The sequence below is a fragment of the Suncus etruscus genome, chromosome 7, assembly GCF_024139225.1.
Source record: "Suncus etruscus isolate mSunEtr1 chromosome 7, mSunEtr1.pri.cur, whole genome shotgun sequence".
NCBI lineage: Eukaryota > Metazoa > Chordata > Mammalia > Eulipotyphla > Soricidae > Suncus > Suncus etruscus.
In genome coordinates this window covers 97,671,327-97,685,133 of record NC_064854.1, presented here as the reverse complement: position 1 = coordinate 97,685,133, position 13,807 = coordinate 97,671,327, and the positions used below count along the sequence as shown (strand labels likewise).

Genomic DNA, 13,807 nt, shown 5'->3' with positions numbered 1-13,807 from the left:
GAAGCAGTGATGAGGTGCGCAAAAAAAGGCCCGAGACGAGAGGTCCTGGAGCGCGGGGGATTATGGGAGCTGTAGTTCCTGAGCCATCCTGCGGGCTGGCTCCGAGCGGAAGTGGCTGAGGAAGGCGGGAGGAAACGGGAGTGTGGACCCGGCTCCAGCTGTGCAATTAGTGGGTTCGATTCCGGACCCTCTGCAGCTGCCGAGAACGGGGACTGGACGCGCTTGGGGAGCCTAGTTTTTTTTTTTTAAGGGTGCGCGACTGACTGATGAATCTCGTCGCTGCCTTCCCCAGCATGCGCGGGCACCCGGGAAGCCTCGGCTGCGGGCTCGGGTTCTAGGGATGATCTTGGTGGCACGCTCCGTGCTCCGGTGGCAGCTTCGGCCGGGATCGCGCGCCTCGTCCCGCGCCGCCATGGAGGTGGCCTTCCGCGGCGTGCGCAAGATCCTCTGCGTCGCCGAGAAGAACGACGCGGCCAAAGGGATCGCCGACCTGCTGTCCGGCGGACGCATGCGGCGGGTAAGGAGGCGCCCGGGACTCCCAGGACCGAGGCACCGGCGGCTCCTTCTGCTTCCCGCCGGGTCTGCAAAGCTTTGCTCGCGCCTTCGCCTTCGGGGCTCTCTTCCGACTCCAGGTGTCGTCGGGCAAGCTCCGCGCATTCCCTGGAAAACCTTTTCATTCCTCTTTTTGCACCGCAGCGGTTCCCAGACTTGTCAGATCTCGGAAACTCGGGGCACCGACCGGCCTATGTGTCTGGAGTGAAATCGGGGAAGCCTGGCTTTATTTCTCTGAAATTTAGGCTGGGAACAATTGACCAATTTCTTTGACATTAATTAAATTTCAATTTAATTCGTTGGTTTGGTTTGGTTTTTGGGTCACACCCGGCAGCGCTCAGGGCTTACTCCTGGCTCTACGCTCAGAAATCGCTCCTGGCAGGCTCGGGGGACCAGATGGGATACCGGGGTTCGAACCACCAGCCTTCTGCATACAAGGCAAACGCTTTACCTCCATGCTATCTCTCTGGTCCCAGTTTCTGTTTTTATATCTGTTTGCTTGTTTTTTACTTTTGGGCCACACTCTGTGACGCTCAGGGCTTACTCCTGGCTATGCCCTCAGAAATCGCTCCTGGCTCGGGGCACCATATGGGATGCCAGGCATCAATAAGGGATCGAACCAAGGTCCATCCTGGGTCGGCCGCGTGCAAGGCAAATGCCCTACCGCTGTGCTATAGCTCCAGCCTCCCCCCCCCCTTTTTTTTTTTTTTTTGAATCACATCTAGCAGTGCTCTGGGCTTACTCCTGGCTCTGTGCTCAGTATTCACTACTGGTGGTGCTGGGGCATCATATTGCCAGGGGTTGACTCAGTTTTGCTTCATGTAAGACAAATGCCTTTACTCCTGACTATCTCTCTACTAGTTCCAGGCTTTATTTATGGGGTTATTTTTTGAGAGGAGTGGTTCAGTCCAGGGATTAAACTCGGGACATTTGTGCTATTTCCCCTGCCTTGTTTGTATATTTTATTTTATTTATTCATTTGGGGGGTCACACCCAGCGGTGCTCAGGGATCATAGGCTGGGGGACCATATGAGATGCCGGAATCGAACCCGGGTTCATCCTGGATTGGCCACATACAAGACAAATGCCCTACCATTGTGCTGTCACTCTAGCCCCTGTATATTTTATTAAATATTTTTCTTTTATTTTGGGGGGATTTGAGGGCCACACCCAGTAATGTTTAGGGCTTACTCCAGAATCTTTGCTTATGAGCAATAGGTAGTACCATATGTCACACCTGTGTTCCACTGCATGCAATGCAGTTCCTATGGATTTTAACAGTTTCCCCTATAATTCCAGGTGTTGTGATCATTATGACTGAGGGTTGCATGCTTGGTTACAAGTGTATGAACACCGTGGCATGCTTGCACTTGTATTATATGCTGGTGTTATACTTTGCACAAAAGACTTTGTCACTGCGATTATACTGGCATATGGGATCGTGGTAGAGCACTCTCAGCTGTTAGACTCTACCATACCATAGCCGTACCAGGGCACATGTATTGATTTTGTATCCTGGGACTTCACTGAGTTTGTTTAAAAGCACTAATAGATTTTTTTTTTTTGGTGACTTCATTAAGGTTGTGAATTATTTTAATCATGTCATGATTAAAGTTTATTTGGTCTATTTCTTTTTCTTGTTTAATTGCTCTAGTTAGAACTAATAATCTTGGCTAGCAGTGGTGAAAATGGGCATCCTTAACATTCCTAATTTGGAGAGAAAACTTTCAGTCTTTCGCATCCCCTGCTCTTATTGGAGTTCATCAGTGTATATTATCACAAAAGGTGTTGAAATTTTTTTTTTTTGGGTCACACCCGGCAGCGCTCAGGGGTTACTCCTGGCTCTATGCTCAGAATTCTCTCCTGGCAGGCTCGGGGGACCATATGGGATGCCGGGATTCGAACCACCGACCTTCTGCATCAAGGCAAACACCTTACCTCCATGCTATCTCTCCGGCCCCAAGGGGTTGAATTTTTATCCAGTGCTTTTTCTGCATCAAGATGAGCAAAGTATATCTTAAGTGGAGGCTTAATAGAGGTTATGTGTTTATAATGTTACTTTGACATATAATTCATGGAGTGAAAAGCTATCTTTAGTGAGACAACTATTAAAGGTTTTTATGGAAGGGGTCAGAGACCTGAATTTTAGAGATCTGGGAACAATTTGGAGAGGGGCAAGGGGGATGATGGAAACAATCAGTTTAAACTGGTCAACACTTAACATGCTTTTGTAGATTTGGAATTTATATATCTCCTTGTAATATTTTTATTTTCCCCTGTTGAACTTTTTTTTTGGGGGAGGTGGTCCACACCTGGCAGCACTCAGGAGTTACTCCTGGTTCTATGCTCAGAAATTGCTCCTGGCAGTTTCAGGGGACCATGGAATGCCGTGATTCAAACCATTGTCCTTCTGCATGTAAGGCAAACACCCTACGTCCATGCTATCTCTCTGGTTCCTGAACTATTATTTTTGGTTTGGTTTGGTTTGGTTTGGTTTTGGGTCACACCCGGTGGTGTTCAGGGTTACTCCTGGCTCTATAGTCAGAAATCTTTCCTGGTAGAATTTGGGGACTATATTGGGTGCTGGGAATCAAACCTGGGTCTGTCCCTAGTTGGCCATGTGCAAGGCAAATGCCCTACTGCTGTGCTCACTCTGGCCCATAAAACTTCCTCTTATTGATGTCTGAGGTCACATGAAAATGAAGACAGAGAAAGACCTGGAACATAAATCACCAGACTCTTTTCTGACCATACATTTCTATTATTTTCTGCCATATCATAACAACAAACGGGTGGCCACAGGCAAGTTGTTCACCCTTCCGAACCACCATTTATATTTTTCAATAAAGTTTTCTCTAAGGTCCTTCTGGTTCTGAAATCTAGCACTCTCAGCATATCATGACCAGAATTTAATTTATAAATTGATAGGGCTCACCGCTCTTCTGGCAGGGGTTTCTGTTTGCAGGCTAGAATTCTAAAATGGGGCAGTCCTTTGAAAAAGAGAAGTTTAAAATATATATGACCTAAAAACATTTAAGAAATTTTTCCTCATCAAAAGCAGTATCACCAGTTATGAATGTCAGTTTTCAGCAAACCTCTCCCTCAGTAGATCCCACCAGTTCCAAAAAGGTGTTAAAAGTACTTACACCTGGGGCCGGGCGGTGGCGCAAGAGGTAAGGTGCCTGCCTTACCTGCGCTAGCCTTGGACAGGACCGCGGTTCGATCCCCCGGCGTCCCATATGGTCCCCCAAGCCAGGAGCGACTTCTGAGCACATAGCCAGGAGTAACCCCTGAGCGTCACAGGGTGTGGCCCAAAAAAACAAAAAAAAAAAAAAAAAAAAAAAAAAAAAGTACTTACACCTAGGGCTGGGCAGTGGCGCTAAAGGTAATGCCTGCCTTGCCTGCGCTAGCCTTGGACGGACCGCGGTTCGATCCCCTGGTGTCCCATATGGTCCCCCAAGCCAGGAGCAACTTCTGAGCACATAGCCAGGAGTAACCCCTGAGCGTTACCGGGTGTGGCCCAAAAACCCAAAAAAAAAAAAAAAAAAGTACTTACACCTGTAAGTTTCACACCAGCACTACACAAAAGATACAAGGAAGACCATTTGGGAACTGGGAAAATGTTAAGGGTTAAGGTGAATCAATGCCACCACAAAGATAAATTTCATTTGTGAGATAATCTCAGTCATTGTGACACTCCTGGTGAGAGCACACCCAACAGTGATCAGGACTTATTTAACCTGACTATGCTAAGGGATCAATCCTGGTGGGGCTCAGGGGACCATACTGCACGTTTAATACTCAGATCTGTTAAGTGTAATCCTTATGGCACCATCCTTGGTGATGCCCAGCATCATGGCAAAATACAGGCACTCTAACCAAGTTCGCAACTCCCAGCAAGCACCACATCCAAGCACCAAATGTTTGTAAATGCCTGCTCATTGCAGTGGCAAGAAAAAGATAAGGGAAAAACAACACGTTTGTGCGCTGGGGTAGGGAGGTGTTACACCAGTGGTGTTCAGGACTGACTCGGATCACTACTGGCAGGGCTCAGGGGACCATAAGGGAATTGAGTTCAAGTCAGCTAACTACATGCAAGACAGGTACCATACCTGCTTTACTAATGCTCCATCACCAAAATAAATGTCGAAAAGTCTACATAATTTATGAGTTTGTATTTCTTTTAAATGGCATTAGTAATTTAAGTCTAGTTTTTAATCTCATAGGAAGTATAATTGCATTTTTTATTCAACAATATTAAACTTTTTTTATTTGTACTTAGTCACTGAGAAATGACAAATTTATTCATGATTGGGCTTCAGACATGCTTGGTTCTTTTGCTAAGAGGTCATTTATTATTATTATTATTATTATTAGTAGTAGTAGTAGTAGTAGTAGTAGTAGTAGTAGTAGTAGTATTTGGTTTGGGGGTTACATCTGGCACTGCTCAAGGGTTACTTCTGGCTCTGTGTTCAGAATCGCTTCTGGGGGACCATATGGGATGCTGGGATTTGAACTCCTGTCCTGGATCGGCTTTGTACAAGGCAAATATCCTACCGCTGTGCTATCTTTTCAGCCCCTCATTTATTCTTGTTTTTTTTTTTTGTTTATTTGTTTTATTTTGTTTTTTGGGTCACACCTGGTGGCGCTCTGGGGTTACTCCTGGCTCTGCACTCAGAAATTACTCCTGGCAGGCACAGGGGACCAACCATATGGCATACCGGAATTCGATCCTCCATCTGTCCTGAATTGGCCATATACAAGGCAAATGCCCTATTGCTGTGCTATCTCTCCGGCCCCATCATTTATTATTCTTTGTAACTTTTTGTTTACTTTTCTTTCAGAGAGAAGGACTTTCTAAATTCAACAAGATTTATGAATTTGATTATCATCTCTATGGCCAGGTATAATGCTACAATATTTTCAATCGGCTGGTGTGTGCTTTCAGATCTAGTTGTCATTTTGGATTACTTTCTGTTTCTGTTTTGGGGTACAATTTGGGACTATTCTCAGTACAATGTTTGGGGCTATCCCCAGTGTTCAGGTGTCACTCTGAGGAGTGCTGGGGATTAGCTTGTTTTCCTGCATGCAAAGCACATGCTCCAGTCCTGTGGGCCATGTTATATCTCTCTGGCCTTTATTTTTCAGTGTGCTACTCTTAACTTTTAGTTATGGCTAAAAAGAATGTTAACAGAGCCAGAGAGATAGCATGGAGATAGGGTTTCTGCCTTGCATGCAGAAGGACAGTGGTTCTAATCCCAGCATCCCATGTGGTCCCCCGGGCTTGCCAGGAGTGATTTCTGAGCGTGGAGCTGGGAGTAACCCCTGAGCACATCCCGGTGTGACCCAAAAACCAAAAAAATAGAAAAGAATGTTTACAAGTCCACTCTAAATGGCTAGAGTTTACTTTTAGTTATTTAATCAAGAAGAATTAGTATTATGTTGAATGAAGTGAGTCAGTAAAATGGATAGACATAGAATAATCACACTCATTTGTGAAATTATTTTTAAAAAAAGTATAATATGGTAATACTATCCAGAGACAATAGAGACAAAGGCCTAAGCATCCCCTGTTTAGGCTGAAGTGAGAGGTTGAGACACTTTCCTTGCTGTTTGGTCCTTGAACCCTGCCAGGAGTGATCCCTGAATGAATGCCCTACCGCTGTGCTATCTCTCTGGCCCCTCCAGTTTATTCTTGAACTGTACTCAGGAATTACTGCTGACAGTGTTTTGGGACAAAATGGGATGTTGGGGATTGTTATCCCTTCCCCAACTTCTTGCCTATCTCACCTAGAAAGGGAGACCCTCCCACAGCTGAGAGAGGTCTGTGGTTGGTAATTTAAGGGGTTGCCTGGGGGGTAGAGGAGAGACTGAGCAGCAGAGAGAGGCAGCTAGGGAACTGAGACAGAGGCAGCAGGAGGGATGCAGGGCAACTAATGGAGGCTGCTGAATAAAGTTTAGCTTAGAAGCCACACATGGTGGTTAGAGCCTTGTAATAAAGCTGAATGTCTCTTAAAACTTCAACTGACTGCCTGTGGATCATCTCCTCACCATTATCCTGATACCTACAAACCACTCGGCCAGACGCTTGGCTGGGCTGAGAAAGGCCCCACCATCCATCCATGCACTACTAGGACTTTATAATTAATAATTAATACAATAGGGGATTGAACTTAGGTTTGTTGCATGCAAGAGAAGCTCTTTACCTCTGTATTATTTGCTTCAGCTCCTCCCTCCTCTTACGAACTCTTGACAGCTATTTTATTTTTTTCCCCAATAATAATTTAAGTTCCATGGTTACAAACATGTTTGTAATTGGGTTTCAGCCATAAAATGCACACACACACACCCTTCACCAGTGCATCTTTCCCACCACCAATGTCCCCCATTTCCCTCCTCCCTATCCCCTGCCTATCTTTGAGACAGGCATTGTATTTCTCTATTTTCTTTTGGTTTACTATAAGTCCCTCCCTTTTACTGGAATGATTTTGTAAAATACAATTGCTAAATGACTAACTTAAGTTTTATTTTTGTTCAGAATGTTACCATGATAATGACTTCCGTTTCTGGACATTTGCTGGCTCATGATTTCCAGATGCAGTATCGGAAATGGTCAGTACAATTCCTGGGGGAGAGCAGCATTTTGGTATAGTAAGTTTTGAGATATTATAGAAGTTCTGAGGCATATTGATGTTATTGTACAATTTTTAATTCTGATGATTCATACTGTTTAGGCTACTGTAACAAAATACCATTGACTCGGTGACCTACAATTTCTTTCTCCAAGTTAAAGAGAAAGGAGAGTTAAAGAACCACCTGGTTCTCTTCAAGGTTGCATATTGTGGACCTCTCAGAGTCTCCTTACTTGGATTAGGAGCTAGGGTTTCAGTGGGCTCTTTTATTTTTTAAATTGAAATAGTTGTGATCTCCAGAGTCTTTCATAGTTGAATTTCAGATCTACAGTGTGAGTCAGGGCCATTCCCACCACCAGTGTCAACCCCCCTCCACCATTGAACCCAGCGTGTATGGCCTCTCTTTTATAGAATCAAATAGTATAATTCAGGAGGACTTCACCGTCATTACCTCATTACTTCCACATTGGCATTAGGACTTCACTGGATTCTAGTGTACATTTGGGTGGGTAGAAGATTAATAGCAATAACAGTTAATGCATTATGAGTTTTTACTATATTTAGAATAACAACCATGTTTATAGGGAAATACCAAGGAGAAAACTTTTTGCTGTTCCCCCCAAAATTCAAAACAAAAATGAATGAAAAAGAAGCCAAAGTGATAGTACAATGGGTAGGGCACTTGCTTGCACAAGGCTGATCGATCTAGGTTCAATCTCTAACTTCCCATAGCATAACCCCAAGCATTATCAGTGTAGGCCAGGAGTAACCCTTGAATTTCATCAAGTATGTAAACCCCCCCCCCAAATAATAACAACAACAAAATAACAAAATATTTGGGTCTTTTTTCATGCTGTCATTGGGCCGCTTTATCCTATTATAAATGTGCATGAAAGAGGTCTAGAATTTCTTAGCACCCAAGAATTGCCACAGGAAGTGGAAAGTGCATTATACAGAAGCCATAGTCTTGCTTTTTCGTTCTGGCATTTTCATATTAGATTTTTTCTACTTGTGACCCATCTACAGTGTACTGGGGAAATTCTTTCTTATTAAATGGAAGACTTGAGGCTGGAGAGATAGATAGAGCTCAGTGTACTAAGTTTTTGCTTTGTCTTCAGGAGGCTGAATTCAGTCCCTGGCGCAATATGGCCCCAGGATATATGCCAGGATTGACTTGCAAGCAGAGTGACCTCTGAGCCCCATCATATGTGACCATAAAAATCACATACAAATAGAAAATATAAGTTATCAGCTAGAAAATGCCTCTGACAGAGAGTTGGGAGTGCATGTTTACCATGCTCCATGTAGAAGCCTCAGTTTGCTCCCAAAAACTGCATGGTTCCCTGAGCACTTTCAAGAGCAATCCAAGGGAACTGAGCCAGGAGTAGCCCCTAAGTATGATCAGGGTGGGCCCCCCAGAAAAAAACAACAAAACAGTTGAAAAATTTATTTCATGTGCTGAGGCAGCTTTTTGTTTGTTTTGTTTTCTCCAGGCAGAGCTGCAATCCCCTCATACTCTTTGAAGCAGATATTGAAAAGTATTGCCCAGAGAATTATGTAGACATCAAGGTAGGTTGTTTTGGAAGACATATGGCTCTACACATAGCTACAAAATAATTGTGCTGAGTGATTTTTTTCAGTGCATTATAATGCACTTGTTACCATAATTTAAAAAAGATTCCTGGGGCCAGTGAGATAGCATGGAGGTAGGGCTTTTGCCTTGCACGCAGAAGGGTGGTGGTTCAAATCCTGGTATCCCCTATGGTCCCCTGAACCTGCCAGGAGGTAGTTCTGAGCATAGAGCCAGGAGTAACCCTTGAGCACTGCCGGGTGTGACCCAAAAACAAAAACAAAAAAAATTTATTTAAAAAGAATGAAAAAGATGGCTCCTGAGGCTGGGGGGCTAGCTCAGACGGTTGGAGTATTGGGGTATATGTTTTGTATGTTGGAGCCTGAGGTTTGTTCCCTTGAGTGCCACTGGGTATGAAACAAACAAATGGGCTGGAATGGTGGCGCAAGTGGTAGGGCGTTTGCCTTACATGCACTAACCTAGGTCAGACCGCGGTTCAAACCCCCTGTGTCCCATATGGTCCCCCAATCCAAGAACAATTTCTGAGTGCATAACCAAGTAACCCCTGAGCGTCACCAGGTGTGGGTCAAAAAGCAAAAAATAAATAAATAAAATATATATAAAGCAAAGAAAAGAAACAGAAAGCAAACGAACAAATTATTCCCACCAGGACGTGACAGATAGTATAGATTTATTTATTTTTTATTTTTATTTTGTTTTTTGGGCCATACCTGGTGGTGACTCCTGGCTCTGCATTCAGAAATTGTTCCTGGCAGGCTCAGGAGACCATATGGGATGCCAGGAATTGAACCCGGTTCATCCTGGGTCCTACCACTGTGCTATCACTCTGGCCCCAGATAGTAAAGATTTAAAGTGCTTGCCTTGCATGTGTCAATCCCAGTTTGATCTCTGGCACTGCATATGGTCCACCAAGCAATGCCACAAGTGATCCTTGAGAACAGAGCCAGTAATAGATATTGAGTCATGCTGGTGTGGCCATAATCAACAGACAAAATAGTATTTTCATCTCTTCTATAAATGGATAATTTGGGGCCAGAGCGATAGCACAACAGCTAGGGTGTTTGCCTTGCATGCTGCCAACCCAGGTTCTATCCCTGCAGAGCCAGGAGTAATGCCTGAGCGCCACTGGGTGTGGCCCAGAAACAAAAAATAAACATAAAAATATTTTTTGCATTTTCATTCTGTTCCCTAATCTTGTCCCTCATTTGAGTAAAGAGATACAAATGTCATTTAACAGTAAATTAGCCGGGACTTATCAGAATTATTAGTTATAAGTGTCATAGCTGAGTTTAGGTTTCATCACACTGGTACAGTTTTATGAAATCCTGAATCTTCTATAAGCTTATTAGTGAATTTGGTTTCAGAAGATTGGGTGAATGCCCTGCCATTCTTACACTGTTAAGCCTACTCCCAGAGACTTTCCACTCTGGAGAAGACTGTGTTCTCAAACATATATCTTTCTCTTTCATTCACTATTAAATATTTTTTGTTTTATTTTATTTTCTGGCTCTGAGCACAGAAATTGCTCCTGGCAGGCTCAGGAAACCATATGGGATGTGAGGGATCAATCCTGGGTCAGTCCTAGGTCGGCCCATGCAAAGCAAACCCCCTATCCACTGTGCTATTGCTCGGGCCCTCTTTAAATATTTCTTTAAATTTCTCTGAATATAACTATTTTCCTTCAAGAAAGAAAGAACCCATAGTCCCAGAACAGAATTTCATAGTCCCAGTGATATTCAGTCAGATATCTGTAGTGTAGCTATCTAAGTAGCTGTCTGGGGATTGTGTTCTCACTATTTTCCCCCTATTGGGAACTCTAGAAAACTCTGGAACGAGAAACAAGGCAATGCCAGGCCTTGGTCATCTGGACTGACTGTGACAGAGAAGGGGAAAATATTGGTTTTGAGATTATCCATGTTTGTAAGGCTGGTAAGTGATGCCATTTGGGGTTTTCCTTTTGGGAACTCTTAGGTAGATAATTCTTCTGTATATCTGTACAGATGAGACTGCATTCTTCCCCATCTGTTCACCCTCCTGAATTCTGTGTCTTAACACTTTAAGTCCAGGAGCAAGGCACTAAACCCTTTGGTGTCCCAACTTCCTTATCTGAAAGACCCATTTGATACGCTTTCTAGGGCTGCTTGAGAACCAAGTTAGCATAGGCCCTTTGACTCATGGCTTATGTGTCAGGTTGCCAGCACCTTGAAAAGAGGAACTCGTACCTTCTTTTGTTTAAATGTTATAACATTTACAGAAAAGTCTATATGTTCTACATAAGATTTGAAACATAATTCTAGTGCAACCTTGTTCTCCTTTGTCTTTATTGTTTTGGTGACTAGTGGTCATTCTTGGCCATGGTGCTTGCAGGGGTCAATCTTTTTTGTTTTGTTTTGGGGCCATACCTAGTGGTTCTCAGGAGTTATTCCTGGCTGTCACAGTGCTCAGGGGACCACATAAAGATGGGAAGCTGGGGACTGAACCTGATCTGTGACATTCAAGACAAGCGCCTTAGTGACTGTCGTATTGTTTCAGCACCCCAGAATCACACTCTGGTTGTGGTGCACACACAATCTGGTTATAGAGCTTGCTGGTGATTGCTGTTCATACACATGCTCTTGAAAGATCACATCTTGGCCACTGTATTCATATGTCTTTTCTTTGTGCCTGCCAGAGATTGTATCCCATTAGTTTTTGCTGCCATAACTGGCTTTCAGGTGGCTAGAAATTGCTTGCAACACCAGGTGGAGACAGGGTTGTCAGGATCTTACTCAATAATTTGGTGATACCAGGGATGAAACTTAACCTTCCTCTGTAAGGGAGGCAACTTCTGAACTAGCCTGGAATCTTTTATTTATTTGTTTTGTTTGTTTTTACACCACAATTGGCAGTGTTTGGGGGTTACGCTTAGCTCTGTGCTCAGGGATCACTCCAGGTGGTACTTGAGGAATCATATGGGATACTGAGGCTCAAACCCAGGTCAGCCGCATGTAAGGCAAGTGCCTTGTGCTGTACTATTTCTCCAGCCTTAAATGTTGTGTTTTAATCTTCTGTGTTGTACAGTGACTTAGCATTAATAAATAATTGTTGGAGTTAATTTAAATCACTTTACCAGGGCTAATGTGAGATAGTACAGCAAGTAGGGTGCTTTTCTGCACAAGGCCAACCCAGGTTAAATCTCCAGCATCCCATATGTCTTCCTAAACCTAAGTGATTCCATAGTGCAGAGCTTGGAGTAAGCCTTGAGCATCATTGGGTGTGGCCCAAAACAACAACAAAAAAACTAATAGTACTAATGATTTTAGGTAACTTAGAGGAATGATACACAGCTTATTCTCAGCTTTCTTCTTCTTCTTCTTCTTCTTCTTCTTCTTCTTCTTCTTCTTCTTCTTCTTCTTCTTCTTCTTCTTCTTCTTCTTCTTCTTCCTTCTTCTTCTTCCTTCTTCTTCTTCCTTCTTCTTCTTCTTCTTCATCATCATCATCATCATCATCATTATCATTTTTTGGGCAACACCTGGTGGCACCCCAAAGCAAAGCCAAGTAAGTCCTTTGTAATGAGCGGCAAAATTGTGTGACTAACTAACTAACTAACTAACTAACTCCATGACTGTTTGATAGTGAAGCCCAGTCTACATGTGTTGAGAGCCCGTTTTTCTGAAATCACCCCCGGAGCTGTCAGGACAGCCTGTGAGAACCTCACTGAGCCTGACCAAAGAGTGAGTGATGCTGTGGACGTGAGGCAGGAGCTGGACCTTCGAATCGGTGAGGACCTGGGCTCACTTCCTTGATGCCTTCCATGGCACATTGGGTGTTGGGGAACCAAAAGGGAGGTTTCTGTGTTTATATATGCAACTAGATTTGACTTGGAGCTCATTGTCTTATCCTTTCTTCTTTCCCCTGAATCTTGCTTTGCAGGAGCTGCTTTCACTCGGTTCCAGACCCTGAGGCTACAGAGGATTTTTCCTGAGGTGTTAGCAGAACAGCTGATTAGTTATGGCAGTTGCCAGTTTCCAACTCTAGGATTTGTGGTAGAACGTTTCAAAGCCATTCAGGCTTTTGTGCCAGAAACCTTCTACAGAATTAAAGGTATGACTATTGGAGTTGTTTTTGGGATGAAACTGAAGGCTCAGGAATATAATCAGGACACAACTACATGTCATCTGGGATGTTCATATTTGCTTTCTATTGCTCTTACTACCCTTTAGCCCATCTCATTTTAGTTTTCAGAATTTGCTTTGTGATCCAAAACTTCTATTTCAGTTTTTCATTTTTTTTAAACTTCACTGTAAAATGCATTTTTCTATTTGTCCTATCTTGTGGCTTCTCTGATTCTTATGTTTCCATATTATAGTAACTCACAACCACAGAGATGGCACTGTAGAATTCAACTGGAAAAGATATCGTCTCTTTAACCACACAGCTTGTCTTGTCCTCTATCAATTGTGTATGGAGGTAAGAAATACTTGGAACTTATTGGTATGGGGGCCACACATGCAGTGGTGCTGAGTGGTTAGTCAAGGTCACATCCAGTGATGTTCAGGAACCATGTGGTGCTGGGAATTGAACCCAAGTTCTCATGTGAAAAAGTCATTTGTTCTTTGATTTGAGTTCCATATTTGAGCCCATATATATATAAATTGCATGGCTTTATCTTTTCTTATGACCAAATAATCCATTGTGTACATGTACCATAGTTTCTTCTGTACCAAAGTGTTACATTAATTATTAATTACAGAGTCCTAGATGTGCATAGATGGATGGATGGATGGATGGATGGATGGATGGATGGATGGATGGTGAGTGAGGCCTTTCTTGACCCAGCCCGGTGCCTGCAGTCCCTATGGCCTGGCGGGTCTGTAGGATAACGGTGAAGAAATGATCCACAGGCAGTCCCATGAAGTTTCAGGAGATATAAAGTTTTATTTATTAAAACATGGCCCTATCCGCCATGTGCATATCTCCTGTGGCTTCTAAGCTAAGCATCCTCTTTCTTGTTCCTCTGTATCCATGCTGTTTCTGATCTCTATCTCTGCTC

The 13,807-nt window shown here is 43.5% G+C and overlaps 1 protein-coding gene across 2 annotated transcripts in view; it reads left to right on the top strand.

The window, feature by feature from the left end:
• Positions 1 to 209: 209 nt before the first annotated feature.
• TOP3A (DNA topoisomerase III alpha) overlaps positions 210 to 13,807 on the top strand; it is a 32,408-nt gene continuing 18,810 nt past the window's right edge. For both annotated transcript variants that reach the window (XR_007497543.1, XM_049776831.1), the window contains exons 1-8: positions 210 to 517; positions 5,397 to 5,456; positions 7,091 to 7,164; positions 8,678 to 8,753; positions 10,596 to 10,704; positions 12,391 to 12,534; positions 12,688 to 12,858; positions 13,124 to 13,224. Coding sequence is in view for 1 of the 2 variants with exons in the window: in XM_049776831.1 (XP_049632788.1) it covers positions 341 to 517; positions 5,397 to 5,456; positions 7,091 to 7,164; positions 8,678 to 8,753; positions 10,596 to 10,704; positions 12,391 to 12,534; positions 12,688 to 12,858; positions 13,124 to 13,224 (912 nt within the window). In the remaining variant the exon portion in view is untranslated. The remainder of the gene's footprint in view (positions 518 to 5,396; positions 5,457 to 7,090; positions 7,165 to 8,677; positions 8,754 to 10,595; positions 10,705 to 12,390; positions 12,535 to 12,687; positions 12,859 to 13,123; positions 13,225 to 13,807) is intronic.